Source organism: Dasypus novemcinctus, chromosome X (genome assembly GCF_030445035.2).
Source record: "Dasypus novemcinctus isolate mDasNov1 chromosome X, mDasNov1.1.hap2, whole genome shotgun sequence".
Taxonomy (NCBI): Eukaryota; Metazoa; Chordata; class Mammalia; order Cingulata; family Dasypodidae; genus Dasypus; species Dasypus novemcinctus.
The window spans coordinates 179406481-179430393 of record NC_080704.1 but is presented as its reverse complement, the minus strand read 5'-3'; the positions used below and the strand labels follow the sequence as shown (position 1 = coordinate 179430393).

Genomic DNA, 23913 nt, shown 5'->3' with positions numbered 1-23913 from the left:
TGCCCCCAGTAGGCCTGTTCCGGGTTACCTGGGTGGGGCTGGAGATGGAGTCCAACTCTCCTACTACATGACCCCTGTGGCTGTCACACCTCTGAACTGATACAGGTGACTCACCAGAGCCACCTCAGGCGGCTCCTGGGCCTTCGTTCCCGGTGGAGGCCAGTCATTGTGGACGTGCCCATGACCCACCACTGTACACTGGCGTAACATCTCCCCCTGAGCACTGACCATAAGACAATGGCTTCGGAGGCTCTCGTGAGAACGAGGGAGGGCAGAGCATGCCCTCTGCCCCATCTTTACCCCACTCAACCCCGTGGCTGGGAATGAACACAAAGGCTAAAATCCAAGCGTAAAAAGGCAGCGGGCTTTATTGTCACAATGCAGGGGGCGGGCAGGGGTGGGGTGTAGACCCTCGTGGCTGGACAGGCCCCAGGGCTGCTCTGCCAGCTGTCACCGGGCTGCCTGCAGAGGGGTTCAGAGGGCCAAGCCAGGCCTGAGGCTCGGGGCAGCCTCCCTCCTCGTTGGCCCGCCTGCCTCTCCCCACCGCCCTCTCCTCTCGCTCCCAGGACCTGGCCTCTCGATGTCCTCGCTATCTAAGCACCCTTCTCGGCCGCTCAGAAGTGACATCCCACTCTGGCGGCAGCGGGCATGGACCCAGGTCCTCAGGCGCCCCGTCATCCCTGCAGCCTCAGCTCTCCCTTGGCCACTGCAGCAGGCTGCGTCCCTCCTCGGGGGCCCTCTATCCCCTCCCCTCAATGGGGGCCGCCAGGAAAGCCGCTTCCCTTCTCCCCACCTCTCCCCCCACTTCCCTCCCACCCCCCAGCCCTCCCACTCTTCCTTCCCTCCCCTCCCCACTTCCTTCGCAGCCATCACTTGGGGGCGCTCGGCCTTTGTCAGGCTGCCCGAAGGAGCTGCCAGCCCCCAGAGCAGGGCCACGGAACAAAACAACTACCAGCAAGCACAAAAAGGGAGAACCACAGAAATCGGGGGTGCTTTTGTCCACAGAGAGCCCAGGCCACCTGGCGCTCCCGGCAGCCTCAGGCCAGAGCTGGAGAGGCTGCATCTGGGAGCCCGGGGCCATCCTCCTCCTCCTCGCCTCTCCGTTTCACTGGGACTTCCCTGTCTCCCAGGCACCCAGGGGCCAAGGGAGCCGAGCCCGGCCTGTGAGTCCCTCGCACGCGCGCGCTCAGAGCCCAAGGGAGCACCCGCTTCGGCTCTGCACCGGTGCGGCCCAGCACCCTGACTGCTTCCCTCGGAGAAGGGGGAAGGAAGCCAGGGGAGAGAAGTCTCCCTCCGCTTCCGGGGCGTCTCTGTCACCAAAGATGCGCGCACTCGCGGGCGGGCACGCGCACACAGACACTCACTAGACTCTAGGGGCAGGGAGGGCAGGGGGTGGGGTCCCGGGAGGCGCTCCCCCCGGGGCGGCTCAGACGGTGGTGACGGACAGCAGCGGGTTGTAGACCCGCTTGCCGTCGGCGGAGCGCGTGCCGTGGGCCAGCATCTCCTGGATGGTGATCCAGTTGTCCAGGATCTTCTTGTTCCGCTTCTTCATGGTCTTGCGGTGGCTCAGGGCGATGATGTTGAGCTCGGCCTTGCTGTCGCCGCCCTGCTGCTCGCGCAGGCACTCGAGCCGGCTCTGCATCATGAACTCGCGCCGCTTCCGCTGCTCGCGCGCGCGGATCAGGTGCTGCTTGCGCTCCTCCTTGCTCCAGTAGCGGCCCATCTTCATCTCACTCACCGCGTCGTCATCCGTGGTCATGCCGCTGCGCTCCTCGCGGATCTTCAGGGCGCGGGCCTTCAGCAGCCGGTCACGCACGGGCCGCTTGGCCACATAGCGGGTGCCGTCGCTGCGCACCTTCACCTTCCACTCCATGCGCGGCGCCTCGGCGCCCGGGGCCGCCACCACGCCTCCCGCCCGGGGGCCGCCCACCAGGCCCAAGGGCCCGGGGCCCAGCTCGTCCAGGGGGTGCGGCGGGGTCAGCTGCACGCAGCTGTGGTAGTGCTCCGCCTCGGGGCCCGGCCCGCGGGGGCGCCGCGCCAGGTAAGGGCTGCCCTCGGGGCCTGCGCGCTCCAGGGCCGTGCCCGGCTTGGGGCCGCGGCGGCCGCGGTCCTCCGCACGCTGTCTCCGGGCCACCTCGGGATCCCGGGAGAGGGATCGGAACTTGGCTGGGCCGCCCGGCGGGGGTGCCGCCTGGGGACCCGGGGGCCCGGGGGTGGTCCGGTTCAAGTTGGAGTTGCCGGCGGCAGCGGCGCGCCGCAGGGGGCTCTCGGGCAGGGGCTCGGTCAGCAAAGGGGTGCTGCGGCAGCTCTCGCCCGTGTTGTAGGCACTGGTGCTGTCCCTGTCGGACTTCTCGGGCAGCTCGGAGATGTCGGACAGCTCGCGCTTCTGGGGCTCGCCGGCGGCCAGGTGGTAGAGGCCCTCCTCCTCCAGCAGCCAGGCCTTCATGCAGCGCTCCCGCAGCTGCTGCATCTTCTGGGCCCGCAGGATGTTGCGGCACTTGAACTCCAGGTGCCGCAGCTCCTCCTCCAGCATGGCCATCTCGTGGCCCAGGCTCTCGTTGCGGTTGACGTCCAGGGCGCCGTTGCCGCCCGCGGCCCGGGGGAACAGGAGGCCCGGCTGGTTGCCGTTCTCCAGGTGGCACTTGATCTCCAGCAGCTCCCGGTAGCGCTCGTACTCCTCGTCGGTGAGGCCCGGGACGTCGCCGCCCAGCCCCGCGCCCTCGGCCAGCAGCGAGTCCATGCTGAAGTGGAAGTCACGGCTCTGCAGGGCGTCCCCGGGGAGGCCAAACTTGCGCAGGCTCCGGGGGGTGTTGATGGTGCTCGGGGGCTCGTCACCCAGGAGGTCGTGCTCAGAGCTCTCCTCGTTGCGTGTGCTCTCATCCGTCCGGCCCACCCCGCTGTCCAGCTCCTGGCTGTTGCTCAGCCCCGGGCCCCCCTCGGGGGCCCCCTTCTCCTCCTCATTGCCAAGCTGGGGCAGAGAGACAAGCGGCGTCAGCGGGGCAGCCCGGGAGCCTCCCAGCCCGGCGCGTGCCCCCCGCTGCCCCCCGCCCACCCCACCAAACTCACCTGCTGGGCAGGAGGGGATTTCAGCTTCCCCTCAGTCTCGGGGCCAAAGTCATCTAAGAAGTCATCCCGGTCGCTGTCCTTCCACCGCTTCGTCAGCTGCAGGGACAGGCTCGGTGTCGTCCCCATAGCTGCCAGGGCCTCCCCTGACACCCCCCATCTGGTCCTCTTGGGGACCCGAGCACGGCCTGACCTCAGCATGACACCAAACCACCCAAGGGGTTGGGTGGTCACAGCCCCCTGGGCCCTCGGAACCCGGAAGGGGAGCTGGGCCCCGGGGCACCTAGCTTTGTGGGTGTCTGCCCCCTTGTCTGAGATCAGCTGCTTCCCGGTCACAAAGTCTCCCAGCAGGGGGGGGACGCACCTCGCTCTCGGGCCGGGCCACCAGCAGGGAGATGTTGGTGTTCTCCTCCTGGCTCAGGATGGCCACCGCCTCCTCCCGGTTCTGCACGTCCACACCGTTGATCTGGGGCAGGCCAAGGGGACAGTGAGCGAGGCGGCCTGGGACGCTTTCCCAGCAGTCTGCTCCACCCCACCCCCCGTGCTCAGGGGCCTCGGGGTCCCAAGCAGACGGGGCTAGGACCGGATCTGGAGCTCTGAACAGGAAGGAGGTGAGCCTAAGGTGCGAGAGGAGAGAAGGGCCAAGCAGCCGAAGCAGCCGCACTCATGCCTGGGGGACGGCGGGGGAGGAGGCCGTGCAGGGGCCCGCAGTAGCTGGGCTTTATCCTGTGGGCACATGGGAGCCACTCAGGGTGGTTGAACAAGAGAGGTGAGCCACAGCTGAGCCGTCAGCACGGCAAGACCCAGCAGCAGGCTGGGCTCTTGGCGGTCGAAGAAGCGGTGGCAGGGGCCACCACGGGCTCACTCACCTGGATGATGCGGTCTCCCTCACGGATCCGGCCATCTTTGGCCGCGATGCTGTTGGGATTTACCTGCAGGACACGTGCATCGTGGGACTGCGCCCTCCGGCTGTAGCACGGAGGAGCTCTTTTAAATGGGGGAGGGGCGCAGCCCAGCTTCGGGGGCTCCGGAAGCAAGCAGAAGGCTCTTTCTCGCTCCGTGCTCAGCTCAGAACAGCAGCAAGAAGCAGGGGCAGAAAGCAGGCCGTGGGCGCCCGTGCCCTCACCCCAGCTTGGGAGACAAGCGCGCCGGCCTCCCAACGCACTGGTGCAAAGCTCCCTGGTCCCTCCCCGCCACCCTCTAGCCCATGCCGCAGCCATCAGCCCTACACCCATTCACTCGGAAGCCTGTTCTTTCCTGTGCTGGGGCCTCAGGGGGCTGCAGGGGGCAGCGGGACATACGGGGGGGCTGGACACTTAAAGCCCGGTGCTGGGGGACTTGTGGTGGGAGCAGACTCCACCTTGGGAAGGTCTGCTCCTGCTAGAGCGTGGAGAGGAGCCGTCCTTCCTCCCCTGGCCACACGGGTGTCTGCCACGACAGTGGGGGGAGGAGGCGGCACCCTATTAAATTCCAGGGTAGCTGGCAGCAGGCAGGGCTCAGGCATCTCGTCCTGTCCCATCCTCGGCCCTGCCTGCTTCACACCCCGGGCACGGGTCTCTCTGTGTAGAGGATCGTCTTGCTGCACCCAGACTGGAGCCGTTGGCCCGGGCCTTGGGGCCTGGCAGTCCCGGGCGGGCAGCGTGGGGCTCGCCTCGTGCCACATCCTGGCACTATACAGGTGGGCATCGAAGGCCAGCTTCGACATCCTGGCCGGCAGGAAGGCAGCACGGGGCTGCCCGGCCCCCGTACCTCTCCAACGTAGATGCCCAGGTCCTCCTCGTCATCCGTGCGGTAGCAAACCATCAGGCCCAGCTTGTCTCGGTGGCTGGTTTTGTACAGTTCCACCTCCTGCCGCGAGGGGATGGTAAGAAGCAGGTGAGCAAGGAAGCCCCGCCCTGCAGCAGGGTGGCCGCGGCCAGCCCCTCACCAGTCCCCCTCTGCCGCCGTAGTACCTTGCCTTTCCACCTCCCCTTTCCCTGCACAGCACCCGAGCAGCGTTTCCGGCCCCCCAGCTTTCAGCGATCGTCTTACCATCCCAGTGGGCGCATGGGTGCAATGGTCTCCCCGACCGTGAAATGCCCAAGACACACACGAGACGTACAAGACACAGACATGCGTGGACGCGACTCACTGACAAACGCAACGCGGGGACCTCACCGGCGCCCGCAGGGCTACGCGCCCGAGTAGCCAGCTGAGTGCTGGCAAGGGCCCGGGGGCCCCGCTGCCAGGGGGGCAGCGGGGGCGCAGGCTGGAGCAGGGCTGCTGCCGGCCCCGCGTGGGCGGCCCCGCTCACCTCGTACTCCAGCTCGTCCATACGGTCTGCCTCCTGCTGGCTGCCCTCCATGAACTCCGCCGGGTCATAATACTCATGGCTGATCGGGGGGCTGCCCGGGAGAAGGTGGGGTCAGCCTGCCCAACTCCTCCTGTCGCACGCTAGCCCCAGCTCCCGGACTGGCCCGCCGCCGGCCTCCGGCCTGGGGCTCCCCCCTGGGGGGCGAGGCAGCCTGGCGGCCTCCCCGGGAAGCTGCGTCCTCCTGACCTACACCCGCCCATCCATGCGAAGGCCGGGAACGCTTCTCAGGTGGGAAGGTTCGCAAGCCACGAGAGCCGGCCCAGGCGGCCAGCTCCTGCCACCCCTCCCACCCCGGAAGAGACCCCCATGCAACGCCCCCAGGAGTTATCCAGGCCCCAGAGGACTTCCGCCTGAGCAGAGCCTCCCTCTCCTTGGCCCGAGGCTGAGGCTGGCTGCCCCCTGCCCTGCCACCTATCTCCACACCGAGGAAGGGGGAGGCTGGGGCCGCTGCCCTCTGGCCCAGCACTCACGGCCAGGACCCCCCGTCCTGGAGAAAGTCCCTTGTTCTGAGTGAGCCAAAGAAAGGAGCCCAAGAGATGGAGGAGATTCAGAGCGGGGTGGAAGCATGGGACAGAGAAAGGATGCGAGAAGATTCAAAGGAGGGATGCCTGAGATGCAGGAGACAATGGAGGAGAAAGGATGGAAGAAGGGCTGGTGGCCTTGACCCTGGCCGGCCAGGCGGCAGGAGGAGCCGCGTTGCCAGCAGCGAAAGCCCAGGACGGTCCTCCCTCGACCATGGGGCAGATGGAAGGGGGAGCCTGTGTGGCAGGCTCTGCTCAGCCCCCTCGGCCGGCCCGAGGCTAGAGGCCTGGAAGGTTCTGGAAGCCAATGGCAAGAGTGCTGAGGGGCGGCGGCAGGAGGCCCCAGGGCAAGCTGGGTCGGCGTCTCCCTGCCAGGCCCGGCGCTGCTTCGGTGCAGCGTCCAGGTGGCCCCTGGGTGCCCCTCCAAGGCAGGGCCCGGGGCCCTCCTGAGGGCGACTCACAGCTCGGAAAGGACGTACGGCTCCAGGACGACCATGGGCGGGGTGGGCGGCCGCAGCTTGCCCAGCGCCATGATGTGCTCGAAGGTGATATCGGTCTGAGTGCCACTGTCCACCAGCTGCAGGTCGTGGCAGGAGCCATCGCCCCGGAGGCGGGGGCTGCGCCTCAGCACCTGGATCACCAGGGGCTCCTTGGAGGAGCGCAGGGCCTCTAGGGTTTGCTCCTGAGACAGCTTGGAGAGCTCCTTCCCGTTCACCTGCGGCAGAGACACGGCCCCGTGAGGACCCCCGCGGGCCGGCTTTGCGCCCCTCGAGGGGCCACGGCAGAGGCCCGGTAGGCCCCCGAGCCTGCCGACCAGGGCCCCAGGCCTTCTCGCCACGGCCACAGCCGTCCCGTGCGCCCTCGTTCCCACCTGAGACATGCCACCCGGGGGCTGGCGGGCGCCCACCTGCGGACTCTGCCTCTAGCAAGGCCGAGGCCAGCAAGCCCTCTGTGCGCGGCGAGGCGCGCTCGTCCACCGTCAAGGGGGGAGGCTGGCGGGAGCACCCTCCCCATAGGCAGTCTTGGCCAACAGGTATTCGCCGGACCCCGCTAGGGGTGGGGAGAAGACAGCACGCAGTCTCTGCCCTCAAGACACCCAAGAGCCCTGGAATTGCCAAAGAGCCGTGCCGAGGCAGCGGCCTGGATGAAAACTACCACCCTTTCTGTGCCTGCCGCGGCCCGGGCTCCGGGCGGGCCACCTGGACGTGAGGCTCCCCTGGATCTTCACCCCCAGCAGCCGCGACGGAGATACCGCGAAGAGGATACCGCAAAGACCTCCAGCTTACAAGTGAGGAAACTGAGGCTCAGGAGCCAGCGGCTGGAGGAGCCCCGCGCAGGCGGGCCTGAGCAGCCGCGCGGGAAGGGCAGGATGACACAAGCAGGGGGGTGCGGCCCTTCCGCGCAGAGGCTGGGAGATTCCGGGTGGGGAAGGGGAAGAGTCTGCGTCGGGTGGGGACCCCAGAGTGGAGCAAGGGCTGCCCAAGGCCACCATGGGTGGAAGGCTGGGCCCTGGGACAGGCTAGCAAAGCCAGCCTGAAGCTTCCAGTTGCTCCTGGGAGGATGGAGGAGGGCAGGTCTAGCTATGAACTCCAGATAAGGCGGCTGGAGCAAACGCGTCCAGAATTCCAGGGGTAAGTCGTGGGAACCCCAAGAGAGGACCAGCCAAGGCTAATCAGGAAACGCTGCCTGGAGGAGGTGGCATTCGAGGGGGCTTGCCGGTATCTATATCTGCCCAGCAGCTTCCAGAAGGCCTCTTCTGGGCCCGGGAGTGCAAGGATGAAAGCAGAGGCCCTGGCAGGTAGGAGCTTCTGTGGGACAAGAGGGGAGAAGGCCCCACTTAGGCACGGGCACAGGCACAAGCCGCTGTGGCTATATGCTATATGTCAACGCCACGGCTGAGGTTGCTGGGTCCGCACCTGGTAACTGTCCCAGCACTGGCAAGTTTTGAGGTTCCTTGCCACACACACTCACAGCCGCTGCTCCGTGTCCCCCTTCTCAGGGGAATGGGATGCCTCAGAGATGCCAGCTCCTGGGACAGGGGCCTGCTTTCTCGGGCAAAGTCGTGTTGTCACAGCTGCAACGTAACAGGGGAGCCCTGCCAATTTTTCTTTTTCTGGGAAGACAAACTGTCTAAGGAAGAGCAAAGAAAGTGCTAGGGACTCCTGGCCACCCCACTTCTCTCAGCCCCTGTAACGCGAACCATGACCTGGCTGGGACCTCACTGTCCCCCATGCTTTTCGTGAGAGGAAAGGAACTTTGTTATTATTTTGCCATCAATTTTGTCTGACTGTAAAAGGTTCCTTGTAGAACCATAAGGATAATACAAAAAGCCGTAGGGAAGAGAACAAAAATCACGGGAGAGCTCAGGGATGTGACCGCCGGGGGCGCATGGGCCTGCTTCCTTCCAGTCTTTTTTCTATGTCTATCATCTTGCACCTGCAGGTCCGGGAAGGCCTGAAGCCACCAGTGCATGCTTGGCACGTCGCTGAAGTTGGTTTCCATTCTTGGCTTTTATCAAGAAGGGTGCAAAGACAACTTTTGGGCCCTAGAGCAAACGGTTGTCTCAGAAAACTTCTAGAAGTGGAATGAGCAGATCAAAGAGTATGACGATGACAGAGCTTTGCGGTCAAGAAGGTGTTGGTCGGACACGAGTAAGAATATCGCTCTGGAGCTGACCGAGGGGGCAGGAGGGACGGGCCCCAGGGCCTGAGCGGTGGGCACTGCAGCCGGCTTTGCCAAAACCGTGCCACGAACCGCATCAGACACAAAGGTGAGAAAGAAAAGCAATCGCGGGAAGTGGACTTGGTCCAATGGATGGGGCGTCCGCCTACCACATGGGAGGTCCAAGGTTCAAATTCTGGGCCTCCTTGACCCGTGTGGAGCTGGCCCATGTGCAGTGCTGATGTGCACAAGGAGTGCCCTGCCACGCTGGGGTGTCCCCCACATAGGGGAGCCCCACGCACAAGGAGTATGCCCCACAAGGAGAGCCGCCCAGCGCGAAAGAAAGTGCAGCCTGCCCAGGAATGGCGCCGCACACACGGAGAGCTGATGCAGCAAGATGATGCAACAAAAAGAAACACAGATTTCCAGTGCCGCTGATAAGGATAGAAGCAGTCACAGAAGAACACACAGAGAATGGACAGAGAGCAGACAATGGGGGGGGGGGGAGGGGGAGAGAAATAAATTAAAAAACAATAAGTCTTTGAAAAGAAAAGAAAAGCAATCCCAAAGTACTGATTTGCTGACATTTTGGGGTTCTTTTGCCCTTGAGATGGAAATACTATATAATGGGGTGCGGCTGCTCTGCCTTCAGCCTGCCACGGTGGGACTATTTACGCCACAGAAATCGGCAAAACCAGGGCTCTGGGTTTGGGAACTGTTACCAGCCCACCGCTGCCCGGAAGGAAAGGGCTCCGGGCTGTCCTCAGGGTTTCCGTGGGGGAGGCAGCGCCCCGAGGCAGGGGACAAGCACCCAGTGGGACTCGCAGGTGATACTGAGAAGCAAGCGTAGGAATGTCTTTTCTCCCAGGACTCGTTACCCAGCAGCAGCGTTGCTATGGAAACTGGCCCCAGGCAGTGGGAAGGGCTGCACAGGGCTGGCTGCGGAGGGCTGGGAATGGAGCGGGGGAACAGGGCCCAGACTCAGCTCCTCAAGCCAGGGGCCACCCAAGCGATTGCCTGCCACCGCCCAGCAGCCCCTTCACCCCCGCGGTGCCGCAGGGCCCTCTGGGAGGCAGATGGGCGAGCAGGCGGGAAGGCCCTCGGTGAGGAACTGCAACTGTGATCTTTCAGCTACGCCAGGTAGCAGCTCTCCTCTGAACGCCTCCAGCCTTGCCCGCCCCCCCCCCCCCTGCTGTCACGAGGAGAACGACATACTGCCAACCTGCCAGCGGCAGGTCCCCGATCGTCAGGGGCCTACTCTGATGTCCAAAAGGCACATGGAACTCAACGTGTTCCCGGCCAGGCCTGCTACCCTGCCGGCCAATGCCATGCTGCCACCTGCTGCCACCGGGCTCTGAGGCCCTGGCAAGCAATTCCAAAAGGGACAAAGCCAACCCGCCTGACTTAGAGAAGGGGGCACAATATATCGATGATGTTGGCAGAGAGAAGAATTTCTTACAAGTTAAGAAAAAAAAATGGGCAAACCATAATGGAAAAGATAGACAAAACTGACTAGGTGAACAAGTAAAACCTCCAGGATGCCACAAGGGACGTCATAAACACTGTGGAAAGATAAGCCACGCAAAGAGAAGATCCCTACCATGCCCAGAACTGATAAAGAATTATCCAGAATTCACAAAGAACTCCTACAGAGCCTTAAGAAGACACGAACGATAGGAAAACAGGCAAAGGGTATCAGCAGGCCCTTGTGGAAAAAGGAGGCCAAACTGAGCAATGAGCGGGCACCAGAAGCTGCCGCGAGCCACCACTTCAGGATCCTGGGATGCGAGCAAATGACCACAGCTGCCACCAGGCAATGGCCCGGAAGAATGAAGATACGGCTGCGCATAGCATTGCTGTTTGGAACAGACCCTGGCGACAGCCCAGTGTCTGCCAACGGGAAAAGGAATAAAGCGGTTGTGGTACATTCATCCGCGCACTTTGTGGCAATGCCGGGACCAACGAGGCCCAAGTCACGCTTGGGTGGCAGGTCCACCTGTGATGCTAAAATTGGACCCTCTACTCTTCTGCATCCTGGAACTGTTTCAGAAGGAATCCCATGGGCAGGCGGGGCAGTGGGGACAGGGCAGCTCTTGCTGTCACCCAGGCGAACAGTTCGGGGGTGGAATCAGTGGGGGGTGGGTGCAGGTGGGGTCTGGGGGTCAGTGGGCCGTGGGTGTGAGTGGCATCCGGGGGTCTAAAAGTGTGTTGGGGGTGGGTGGAGGGGGTGAGCCTGCTTCTCTTTCCTGCCCAGGGCCTCACCTCCCCTGCCACCTCACCTCTCTTCCTTTGTCCCCTGCCTCAGCCTTCTCTCTCCTTCTCCCCACCTGGCACACTCTCCCATGGGGAAAACCTTCCGCATGCCCTTTCTCGAGGCAGCCTTCATCGCCACCTGCCCATCACTTCCTGCCCCTTCTGTGCTCACACAGTCACCAGGCCTCAGCACGCAGGAGGCCTCCGGGGACAAAGCTACCCCAAGGAAGTCAGGTCTCTGCAAACAGCAGCTACACCCACTCCTGGCCAGGTACCGAGGGACACGCACTCGCCTACAAGCGCGCAAGCGCAGGCGGATCGAGGCCCTGCCCACGCCGTGCCCGCCAACAGAGCCGCCTTCCACGCCACTGCCCAGGTCCCAGGAGAAGGTTGTGTGCGTGGTGCAAATGGGGACCTGGCCCATACTTCACGCGTTGACAAGGTTCAAAGGCCACGGAAATTTGACTTCCGCCACGCCCTCCTGTTCTGGCCGCCCCATTACCGCAGGCTGCTTGCAAGCCCCGCTCCGGGGCATTCACAGCCACCAAGCTTTCTGACCTGTGAGGGCCCCAAAGGTCAAAGGGCTAAAGAGGGTATTGCCCACGGAGGGAAATCAGCACCCAAGGGGCCCCACGGGACCGCCAGGCTCTGCCTCCCCGTCTCTCTCCCCCAGCAGCCAGGGGCTACTTGGGACCCAGGGGGACTCCAAAGTGACTTCGGCGGTTCCCCATGGCTCTGTGGCCGGCAGCTTCCCCTGGAATGAGCTGCTCAAGCTCTCTGCTAGAAAACTCGATTAAACCATCTTTCCTTCCCCTAGTGCCAGCCCGCCTCCTTTGGAACATTCCAGAAGAAATCCACTTGGTCTCCCATGCTTCCCACAGCTGAAGGCCCTTGGCTGTGTCCCACGTCCACCCCTCTTCTTCTCCAGCACTCCACGGGTGGGGCGGTGCTGGGCTGAAGGTGAGCAGGGCGCTCTTCACCGCCAGGGCGAAACTACCTCTCTGCAGCCAGCCCTGGACAAGCCCCAGTGAGTGCGCCATCAAGGGAGACCCCCAAAGCTCGCTCGGGCAGCCTGCAACTCCATCCAGTCCCGGCACAACTGACTTGGTTAAAACGTCCCGCTCTGCCTTTCTAATCGGAAAAGCAACACATGCTCAAAGCACCACAGTGACAAAACAGAAAGGCACAGAGACAAAAACAAATGTGTCCGAGGACAACACAACAGCCAGCTAGCACGTCGCCTTCCTCTGGCCTGTGACTTTACGGTCTCCCCTAAGCGTCCCGTGTGCGCCTGGAGCGCTTTCTGATTTACAGCTGAGATGGGGCCAAGCCGGCTGACCCCGAACCCCTCTTGGAGCTGAGTGGACTTCCACCTGAAGCAAGGCTCAAGCACCCTGTCCACTGTAGGTGCTGACAGAAAGAGCCCTCGCCCTGCCCCCCCGAGAGGAGGCAAGCCTTGGTGGGGCCCCTCTGGGGGATGGCCCAAGCGTCCCTCACACTGCACCTGGGGAAGACTAAGTGCCCATTTGCACTACAGAAGCCTTCACGGCCCTGGGCCCCAAGCACAGGCTGCGTCCACTGGATGCTTCCGAAAGATGTGCCCCCAGCCCTGCTAGTCTCAAGAGCAGTGGCCACCCCCGGGCCCCCTGGCAGACCCCATCACCCTTTGTAGACCCATTCAGTCTGAGCCTTACCTCCGGAGTGTCAACCGGTAAGGCCTCTCTGGAGGACATTTGTCAATAATTAGAAAGAATCTTGAAAATGTTCATACTCTTTGATCCAGTGAATTTGCTCTACTTTAGCCTAAAACATAATCTTAGATATGCACATGCCTTAAATGACCAGGATAGTCACAGCCGCACTTTTTTTTTTTAAAGATTTATTTTATTTATTTCTCCCACCTTTGTTCTTTGTGCCTCCTGTCTGTTCTCTATGTCTGTTTGTTGTGTGCTCTCTGTCCGCTCATCTTCTTTTCAGGAGGCACTGGGAACCAAACTTGGGCCCTCCCACGTGGGAGGGAGGCGCACAATTGCTTGAGCCACCTCTGTTCCCTGCTTCTTGTGTCTCTCATTATGTTTTCTCATTGCATTATCTTGTTGTGCCAGCTCACCATGCCAGTCCATCGTGTCAGCTCGCTGTCTTGCTTGTCTTCTTTGGGAGGCAAGGGGAACCAAACCCAGGACCTCCCATGTGGTAGGCTGGCGCCCAACTGCTTGAGCTGATTGCAGCGAAGTCAGGAGTTCTGGACCACAGAAAAACCCAAAGCCAGCTCTCAGATTTATTATGTGTGGGCCCAGAGGAGAGTCAATCTTCAAATTCTGAGCCCCGTTTTTCAGTTTTCATAGGTTTCTATAGGATTTTATGTGGGATCAGCATGACTTTTGCTCATTGGCTAACGTGTTGCTAGGTGAAATTTTCCGAGCAGGGTTACAGAAGCAGAATGCAGGTGCAAGGTTGCAGGCTGATTTACAGAAGTGGGGGCGGGGGGAGTCACTTGTTTGATATCTTACTGGTAGGGCCATGTTTTCACAGGCTGATTTACAGAAACAGGGGGTAGGAGTTATTCACTTGATATTCTCCTGCAAGGCCATGCCCTCACAGGCCAATCCACAGAAGTGGGAGCAGGAGTGACTTGTTAGGTATTTTTGCTAGGTTATGTGCTTTTTTTTAAAAAATTATTTATTATTATTATTTTTTTTAATTACATTTAAAAAAATGAGGTCCCATAGTGCCACATCTGCTTCCCCCAGCACTCTTTTTTAATCAGGTAAAATACAAAAACCTGACCCCTTTTAAACATTTTAAACTGTACAATTCAGTGGCAGCGTGTAACCACCACCACTATCACTTCTAGAACCTTTTTGCCTCCCCAGTAAGAAGCCCTGTGCCCCTTAGCTGTCACTCCCACTTTCCCTCCCACTCCCCCAGAGCCCTAGACAACCACTAACCTGCTTTCTGTCTCTACGGGTTAACCTAGTCTGGGCACGTCACAGAACAAGGGTTTGTCCAGCTGGGTCTGGCTCCTGCCACTCGGCACAACGTTTCCAAGTTCATGCACGTTGTATGGCTCGGAACTTCCTTTTGTGGGGTGAAGATGACCCCATTGTGGGGCTAGACCACAATTTGCTCGTCCATTCCTCCGCTGACGGACAGGTGGGCTGCTTCCACCTTTTGGCTATTAGGAAAAGTGCCGCAGTGGATGCTGCGTGTACAAGCTTCTATTTCAACACCTGTGTCCAATTCTCTTGGGCATATACCTAGGAGGGGATTTGCTGGGTCATGTGGTAACTCGATGTTTACATTTTTGAGAAGTCAGCATTATTTTTTTTTAACTTTACTTTGTACATTTAATAATTGACGATGGAAACAAAACAGAAAAACATGGCTGAATAAAAACATACATTTCTCAACTAAACCAGCATTATTTTTAATGCCAAAAACCTTGCAATAATCTTAACCGTAATTGCCTAAATGAGCTATACGACTGCTTTACCATAGCTTCCTTAAGTAACAAGCCTATTTCTCAAAAAGGATATAAAACTACACATGTACGGCACCTGTACTATATAAATAGCTGTGTACGTGGAAAAATGCTGGGAAAAAGTATAAAAATATTGGATGAGGGGGGTAGAAACCCAGGAGATTTGTTGCCCCTATATTCCAAACTTTAGGTAATATGGTTTCATTGTTTTGTGGGGGACAATAAAGAAATAATTACCAACCTTCAAAATAGAATAACATCACGGGAAAAGTCTCACGATCAAATAGAAGGCAAAATATTTGCTTTTGTCCAATGCGATCCCAGTTTTGTGCACCCGCTGGCCCCGTCCTTCCGTGGAGCAGCCTGGGGCACGTGGAAGCCGGGGAGGATGGGGCAAAGCACGCCAGAGATTCACGATTCCGGAAACACACTAGCTCAGGGTGGACAGGTGCTCGGCAGTTGTTTATTTTTCTTCTTGATTTATTTACCTTAGGAGGTACTGGGGATTAAACTTGGGACCTCCTACACGGGAAGCAGACGCTCAACTACTGTGCTACACCCACTCCGCTCAGCAATTTTTAAAATCACTGTTCCTTGACAACATATTATGTGTAGTCATTGGTACGTGAGTATCAATTATGACACCGTCGTTTCTTTCAAGACTGGAAGGAAATACATGAGCATGTAAAAATGTTAGCAGTCTTCTCTCTGGGAGATATGAGTTATGTGTCCTTTTCTATTCTTTACAGCATTTTCTGAAATTTTCTACAACGAACAAGACTTTTATAATGAGAAAGAACACATATGAAGACCATCTAGCCCACCAGATGTTTGGAGGTTTTCTCGGTTTCTCCAGGGCCCCGAGAGTTGGTGGCAATCAGTTGGTTTGTGCTCCTGGGCCTCCCCAGCCCGGGTGTGTGGCCAGCTCGGCAGCCTCTAGGCTCGGGCCCCTTGGTGAAGGAGCAGCACCAAAGTCACATCAGACCTGATCTGAAGAACCTGGAGGAGACTCTTTCTTCCTCCATAGCCTTCAACTTCCCAAGTGGACTGGCTTTCAAAAGAGGAATGAGTGGCCCCCGCGAGTCTGGAGTCGCAGAGGTGCTGAAGGATGCCGGGAGGGGCTGTGGGGGCCTGGCTGTGGGCTGCGGGGTGGGGGCAAGGCTTCCACCCCCAGGATCTGGCCACAAGCCGCCCACCTGGAAGGAGGCGCCGAGTCACAGCCCCCGGGCCCTGGAAGGGACAGCTGAGCTGGCCCAGCACTCGCCCGGGGCAACACCTGGAAGCTGGTTCTGGAAGGCTGAGGAAGGGCCGGGCCACGGCTGGGGGCCGGGGCAGGACTGAGCAGGATGGAGCAGACGCCCCCTCCCCACCACCTGCCCCCGCCCCCAGTGCAGGCCCTTCTGTGTGGCCTTCACTGGCTCCTCTAAGGTGGCAGGAGGGCTTCTGTGGGTGGCCAAGGGTGGGCCCTGATCTCCCCCCGTCCAGGGACTGCAGGGAGAGGACAGGAGGCCCTGGCCGACCGAGGCGGGAGGGGGACACAAGTGCACAAGTCCAGGGTCACATTGGAGTCAGGCTTCTCTTGACTGCAGCTAAGAATTTGGCACCCAGAGCACTTCACACTCACAGGCCTGGCAGTCCCACTCCGGTGCCCATCATCTAATGAAGTGTGGACACACGCTACAACGCGGATGGACCCTGAAGACACTGTGTGAAGCGAAAGGCGCAGGCACAAAGGGCCACGTACTGTCTGACTCTCTTTCCATGAAATGGACAGAAAAGCAAATCCACAACAGATCCGCGGTTGCCAAGGACTGGGGCAGGGGAAAATGGGAGTGACTGCTAGCGCATACAGGGTTTCCTTTTGGGGTGATGAAAAAGTTGTGGAATGAGATGGCTGTAATGGTTGCAGAACGCTGCGGAATACACTAAAAGTCACTACTGGTAAATACTTTGTTATGTGTATTTTACCACAATTTAAGACAACAATGAAAATGACTCCCAGGTGTACAGGAAGTAGGGGGAGGAAACTGGGGGAGGACGGTGGGGGGGAGGGCAGCGCAGGAAATCGGAGTGCTTTATTCAATACAAATTTTTAGCTACAACTTGAACGCCCCACCTGCAGACATTCCCAAGGCTCCACTTGACCTCCGGGTTTCCAAAGCCAAGCTACCCAACTGGCACATCTTTTATAACCAGGGGTTGTTGAGTTCAACCAGGAATTGTTATTGATTTAGTCATAAGCTGGGGATGACCCGACAATGAGTGGAGATAGAGCTTGATGTGCGCCCCGACATTAAAGGAAGGGTGGGGAGGAGAGGAGGAAGCGGCGATGGAGCAAGCCTGAAAGGTGCGTCCTAAGGGCATCAAAGGCACGGGAGGATGGAAATGGCCCCCTGGATTGAAGGTGCAAGCGGCAGGGACCTGCAGAGCAGCGCTGGTGGCTGGAGGGCAATGGTGGACAGCCAGTTGACTGGACAGGGGGTGCGAAGGCGGGGCAGGGGTGCGGCTGGGGCACGTGAGAGAGCGCTCCGTTTGCGCTTTGCCATGGGAGACCCCAGAGTGTGTGTGGATGCTGATGGGGAAGGTCCATGCAAAGAAGAAAATGCCTAAGGCCAAAGGGTGGGGGGCAACGCCACGCGCCAAGGGACATTGAGGACAGGCGAGGGCTGGGCTGGGACGCGGGAGCGAGGCAGGCCCAGCTGGCCGCCGGGTGGCGATAGCGCCGGAGACAGGGGAGGCCCGGGGACAGCAGGGCGGAGGGAATGGCCGCGAAGGGCGGGGCCCCAGCGGTGCTCGCCCCGCCCCCGCCCGGGAGCCGCAGACAAAGAGCGCGCAGAGGCGGCGGGGGCGGGGCCCGCCGGGACGGCTCCGCGCCTGCGCGCGGGTGCCCGGCCGCCCCAGGTTCTGAGGCAGCCCACCCTCCCGAAATACGCGCAGGGTGGGAGGCCGGGAGCCCTCGTCACACTTCCCAAATGTACCGACGCTGAACCCCTGGGACGAGGAAGGGGTGAGGGAGGCTGAGAAGGCGCCCTGGCCTGGGGGGCCTGGGGGACCCTGGTCTCAGTCCCGCGGGGCCTTCGCTCCTGGTGTGGCCTGGGGACTTGTGGCCTGGGGAGGGTCCCCGTCACTCATTTGTTAACCAGAGAGGAAGGGGCTTAAACTATACAATCTCTCCGGGCCCCCACGGCTGCCACCTCGGACTCTCCTTACCCCCACTCTACAGATTAGGTAACTGAGGCTGGGGAGAACAGACGCCGGGAGTTACCCTTTGTCCCAGGGCCCCGGGTTCAGATCTCCCGGCTGGCTGTCAGGCTGGGCCGTCCAGGACAGTCGGAGCGGCCGAGGGCCAGTGAGGCGAGCTGGGCCTCCAGCATCTTCCACCCCAGGGCGGGGAGGAGACCGTGCACAAGATGGACAGCAGGCAGCGCGAGCCAAGGCGGCAGGGACAGGAGGGACCGATGCACAGAACACCGGGGCCTTAGTTTGTCCTGGCTCCTGGCCTCTCCTGGTGGCTTTGGTTGGAAACGTCTAGGCCTTGGGAGGTTTCCCGAGTGCCCGCTCCAGCAGCAACCTCGGAAGGAGCTGTGTCCCCAGCCTCGTCCTGGGTGCTAGGGTGCCCTGCAGACCCAGCAGAGCCTCGGAGGAAAGCAGGGTTGAGCCGCGGGACCCACGTTCCAGGCTCTCTGCAGCCTCCAGCGCTGCCCTTTTTCAGTCGCCCAGCAGAAATCTGAGTCCCCACTCTGGATTTTGAAAAGTGCCACCCCCCACCCCCAGAAGCGCTGCAACATCTGCATTCCCTTCACTGGGCTATCCCCCCTAGCGCACGTGTTTACACCTGCCTCCTGGCTTTCCTCCCAAGCACATTTGCAGTGACAGCTGAAAGCAAAAAGCCAACACCATCACCCGTGCTCTCCAGGAAAGCACAGCGCCATACCCCGCAAGCCAATGCATTCGTGGGGCTTAGCACTGACGCACTACACTTTCCTGGGATCCCCCCATCTTCGGATCTCTCCAATTGCACCAATGATGCCCTTTACAGCTTTTGGTTCTGGTTTTTGGTCCAGGGTCCAATCAACACATTACGTTTGGTTATTAAGTCTCTCGTCTCCTTTAATCTAGCAACCTTTTTTTCCCCCACCTTTTGTGACATTAACCTTTTGGAGGAGTCCAGGGCAGCTGTTTTGTATAAAGTCCCAGAGGCTGGCCTGGCCTGGTTATTTCCTTGTTGTTCAATTCAGGCTAAGCGTTTCTGGCCAAGAGCAGTGCCGGGGTGATGCTGTGTTCTGCCCGCTTCCCCCCATCATCGCACCAGGAGGCTTGTGAGCTCAGGTTGTCCCACAGTCGCGGAGGCTCGGTTGGACCCCGTGGTAAAGGCGGTGTCAGGCCAAACCTCTCCATTGTGGAGGAACATTTTCCCCTTCCTAAATTAACAAGTCATTTGGGGGTGATGCTTTCCGGCTGAGTGACTGTCCTGGCACCTAACAATCTTTTGTCAAATGGTTTTAGTCTCCACTGATGACCCTTGGCTGAATCAATTACTGCGTTGGTGGTGGCCTTAATGAAGTAGGAATTCCAGCTCCACCATCTTCTGATTGGCCCAGAGAATGACACGCCCACTCAGGCTCGGGGAGCCACATCGCGCATGCCCATAACGCTGAGCCTCACCCCTTTCAGTCCAGGGGCAGGAGCCAGCGGCAGTGCCCGGAAGCGCTTCACCACCCAGGGCTTTGGGTTACTTCCGTGGGGCCGGGGGTGGGCAAAGGAGGGTGAGGTCGCTGCACGTGGCCTAGAAGGAGGGATTCCGTCCCCTGGAGCCCCACTTGCACAAAGACTCCTGGATATTCGTGCTTGCACAGGCCGGAGGGGAGGCCTCACCCCAGTCTGGAACAAACGCAGCTCCCCAGTGGCGTGGGGGAGCCTTGGGGCTTGCGTCCATTTCTCTCAAGTTCCCGGGACCAGCAGCTGCGACATCACCTGGGAGCTGTCAGAAACGCAGACTCGCACGCAGGCCCCACACCACGTCTCGCAAGCAAAGGCGGCATTTTAACCAGCGCTGTCCCGGAAGGCACCCCTTGGGGGACCAGGGAGGGCTTCCACCACCCCATAGGCCCACACTTCAAGAGCTGGCCTCTTGGGCGTGCCTGGAGTAGCCGGGAACAAGGGGCGCCGTGCCCCCCACCCCCACGCACTCCAGCAAATCAGTTCCTGGAATGATCGGGGTCAATTTTCCCTCCGTGCTGCCGACTTCCCAGGCACTGTGTCCCACCAACCAGAAACCCAGGCAGGCAGCAGGGAAAGGCAGGGCGCACCCCGAAGGGAGGGGGGCTGCCTCGTTCCATCCCAAAGCCGGCACCTGCCCGATTGCTCCCACCCTCCCTCCTGTGGCTCAGCGCGTGTGCCAAAGCACCAAATACACCTTCACTTTTGTCCCTGCCCATCATCGCCCAAAGGATCCTACCTGTTGCAACCCCCCCCCCCAACTCGGGGGTTGTGGCAGTGTGAGATTATTTATGAATCCCCGAAAAAGAGAAAAATTATGTTTGTAAGCTAATCTATTCCTCTGGGTGTGATACCGTTTGACCGCATTAGAGTCTGCTGGCATGTCTTGATGAAATTACCTGTCGAGATTCAACCACTGTCAGTAGGGCCTGACTCAGGGCCCCTGGTGGGCTGATATAAAGGGACACTCGCTCCAGAAGACACGCGGGGAGAGAGCTCCAGAGATGCCGGAGGAGAGGAGGCTCAAACCGCTAAAGCCTGGGGAGAGATGAGCTGATACTTTGCAGCTGAAGAGAACAGAGCGGTGGACAAGGCAAGCGAAGAAACAAGCCCTACGCCAGCCTACCGCTGAGATCAGAAGCTGGGCCCACGGAGCCTGAGGAGGAAGAAGGAAGGAGAGACCAGGCAAGAGACCGCCCGCCATCTTGCCTCAACACGTGGCCACTGACTTGGGTGAGAAAGCAACCTTGAGCTGCTCACCTGGGGCAGGACTCTTTAGGGCCTTGTGACTGTAAGCTTCTACCCCAAATAAACACCCTTCATAAAAGCCAGTAGAGTCTGGTACTTTGTTTGCATCAGTACCCCGTTGGCTGACTAATACAGGGACCCTTTTCTTGTGCTTTCCTCCCTTTCTCTTTAATATTAGAGAAACCCTCAGAATAATACTGAACCTTTTTTCATCACTGGATGTCCATTTCCACCCCTCTAACAATCCATGGAATGGCTTGGGGACAGCGATTGCCCTGCTGGCCCCCAGGGCAAGCCCAGGTGCCTGTTAGGCTCAGTGAACATTGCTGAGCACAAACCATCCAATTTCCTTGGAGGAAGATGCTCCATTTATCCCCATTTAAGAGATGGGGAAACTGCACCATCAAGCGAGCTGGCCCAGGTCACATGGACGGTCAGTGACAGAGCTGGAACTGGAACCCAGCTGCCCCTGCACTTAATCGCAGCCCCACACTGCTCTCCCTGCAAGGGCCCCTGAAGCTAGACAAGGCAGGAAAGAACACTGGCTCCAGCCCACCTAGGGACCAGTGCTGGGCTTAGTGCTTGCACATGCCTTGGCTTCTCCCCTTTTTTGGTGTGTGGGCATGTGAATTTCTTGGTTTTGAAGCTTTATTAAGGCATCACACCAATGGGCGCCTGTTTATAAAGAGTGCTGATTGATCACGTTGATATATTGTGTCATCCGCTGTGACACACCACCACCAAGATCCCTACCAGTTTCACCCTCCCGGATGCTTCCTCCTACCCTTTTGACATTCTTCTAGGCTTTCTGCCCCGCCCCGGCCCCTCACCTCCACGGTAAACCACTGGCCCGCTTTCTGGCACTATAGATTAGCCAGCACTTTCTAGGGTTCTATACCAATGGGTCATACAGTCGTCAGGAAGGGCATTTTAAACTCCAGGGACAATGGTACACAGCATGCGGTGACCCTGTCCAGATGAGCAGCTGCTAGAGTTTTTAGGGCCCTTCCACTCACTGCATCCCAAAACTCTTTCCCATGGGCCTACTGTGTGCCAGGCACTGACTCGTTGCTGCTGCATGTCAGGTGGGGAGAATCACTGTGGAGGACCCACCAAGAGTGGAGGGAGTGCACCCTCTGCCCATACCCTGCTGCCCTGCCCTCAGCCACCCATCCACCCTTCGCTACCACACAGTGGTCGGTCTCCCCTGTTAAGAAAGGCCCCAGGGGGAGGGCAGAGGTCTGGCCAGTAGACCTCCCAGGATGGTGACAGGCACAGTGTGCTCAGCAACAGGTGCTGAAGGAATGACTGCCTCGGTGATTCCAAGCAGGGCGGGGAGAGATGTCATTTGGCCTCTCTTAATGTGGAGAGAGGGGAAGAGATGGATGGCCAGACTCTCTCGTTGAGGTTGGAGGAGGAGCACAGGCCCTGCCAGGCCTGGAAGGAATGGGTTGAGTGGGCTGGAAGTCTGTTTCATTGATCAAATATTTACTGAGGACCAGATGGCTTCATGCATGAAGTCTACCAAACATTCATTGAATTAACAACAAACTTTCTCTAACCCTTCCAGAAAATTCAAGAGAAGGGAACACTTCCTAACTCATTCTATGAGGCCAGCATGACCCTGATACCAAAGCCAGATAAGACAGCAGAAGAAAAGATTACAGACCAATACCCCTCATGAATATAGGTGCAAAAATCCGCAATGAAATATTAGCAAACCAAATGCTATGGCACTTTAAAAGGACTACGCAAAGAAAAAGAATACACAAAAGACAAAAAATAAAGAGAATAAATAAATAAAAGGGCTATACACCAAGACCAAAGGGGTTTTATCCAGGAATGTAAGGGTTGGGCAACATAAGAAAGCCAATCAGTGTAATACTAAAGGTTCTTGTCCTTCATAGAATGATGGAAAAGAACCACATGATCATCTCAATTGATGCACAATAGAAGGGAAATTTCTCCACATAATAAAGGGCATATGAAAAATCCACAGCCAACCTCATACGCAAGAGTGAAAGACTGAAGGCTTTCCCCCTAAGATCAGGACAAGGATGTTTGCTTTCACCGCTGTTATTCAATACTGTACTGGAAGTGCTAGCTAGAGCAATCAGGCAAGAAAAGGAAATCGAAACTGAAAAGGAAGTAAAAATATCTCTATTTGCTCATGACATCAACCTATATAGAGAGAATCCCAAAGAATCCATAAGAAAAGTCATAGAGAGGAAGAATACAAGATCAAGACGCACAAATCAGTCATGTTTCTATACACCAACAATGAACAATCCAAAATGGAAATTAAGGAAACAATTTCATTTACAACAGAATCAAGAAGAATTATATCTAGGGATAAATTTTTCCAAAGATGAGAAAAATATGTACACAAACTACAAAACTCTGCTGAAAGAAATTAAAGAAAATGTAAATCAATAGAAAGACATCCCATGTTTATGGATTGGAAGACTTAGTATCGATAAGGTGGCAATATTACCCTAAGTGATCTACAGAGGCCACCAAAATCCCAACAGCCTTTTTTGCAGAAAAGGAAAAGTCACTCCTCAAACGCACATGTAATTGCATGGGCTGCAAAACAGAGAAACAATCTTGAAAAAAAGTTGAAGGACTCACACTTTACGATTTCGGAACCTACTACAAAATCAAGAGCTCAGAAAGAAACCCATTCATCTATGGCCAATTGATTTCGATAAGGGTGCCAGGTCCACGCAACAGGGAAAGAATAGCCTGTTCAACAAATGGTGGTGGGAAAACTGGCTGTCTACATGCCAAAGAACGAGGATGAACCTGTACCTCAACCACAAAATTAACTCAAAAATGGATCAAGAAACCAAACATAAGAGCTAAAATCACAAAACTAAATGAAAATCACAATGAGATACCATTTCACACCCACTAGAATGGCTGCTGTATAAAAAAAATAAAACAGAAAATAAGTTGCAGAGGATGTGGAGAAACAGGAACCCTCGTACATTGTAGGTGGGACTGTAAAATGGTGCAGCCACTGTAGAAGACAGTTTGGCAGTTCCTCAGAAAGTATAGAATTACTATTTGACTCAGCAATCCCATTTCTAGGTATATACCAAAAAAAATTGAAAGCTATTATGGAACAGATAATAGCAAACTGATGTTCACAGCAGCATTATTCACAATTGCCAAAAGGTGGAAGCAACCCTAGAGTCCATTAACAGGTGATTCATTTTTATTTATTTCTCCTCCCTCGTTTGTGCTCGCTGTCTGCTCATCTTTTAGGAGGCACTAGGTACCGAACCCAGGGCCTCTCAGGTGGGAGGGAGGTGCCTAATGGCTTGAGCCACCTGTTCCCTTCAACAGGTGAATGGCTGAACATAATGTGGTCTATACATAAAAGGGAATGACATTTTGATACATGCAGCAACATGGATGAACCTTGAAGACATCACGTTCAGCAAAAGAAACTAGACACAAAAGGACAATTATTATCTGATCTCACTCAGATGAAATAAGTAGAACATGCAAATTCAAAGTCAGAAACTAGAATACAGGTTGCTAAGGCCCAGTGAGGATGGAGAATGGCAAGTTAGGGCTTAATTGGTATGGAGTTTCTGTTTGGAATG

The 23913-nt window shown here is 57.9% G+C and overlaps 1 protein-coding gene across 4 annotated transcripts in view; it reads right to left on the bottom strand.

Moving 5' to 3' along the window:
* Nucleotides 1-342: 342 nt before the first annotated feature.
* The window catches only part of PDZD4 (PDZ domain containing 4), a 32146-nt gene continuing 8575 nt past the window's right edge, over nt 343-23913 (bottom strand). Inside the window, exons 2-8 of one of the 4 annotated variants that reach the window (XM_058291242.2) lie at nt 6399-6652; nt 5357-5447; nt 4813-4911; nt 3933-3995; nt 3428-3529; nt 3067-3162; nt 343-2968 (exon numbers count right to left, since the gene is read on the bottom strand). In XM_058291242.2, the coding sequence (XP_058147225.1) occupies nt 1427-2968; nt 3067-3162; nt 3428-3529; nt 3933-3995; nt 4813-4911; nt 5357-5447; nt 6399-6652 (2247 nt within the window). In that variant the 3' untranslated portion in view covers nt 343-1426. The remainder of the gene's footprint in view (nt 2969-3066; nt 3163-3427; nt 3530-3932; nt 3996-4812; nt 4912-5356; nt 5448-6398; nt 6653-23913) is intronic. The other 3 variants (XM_058291243.2, XM_058291244.2, XM_058291245.2) reach the window with 3 other exon arrangements.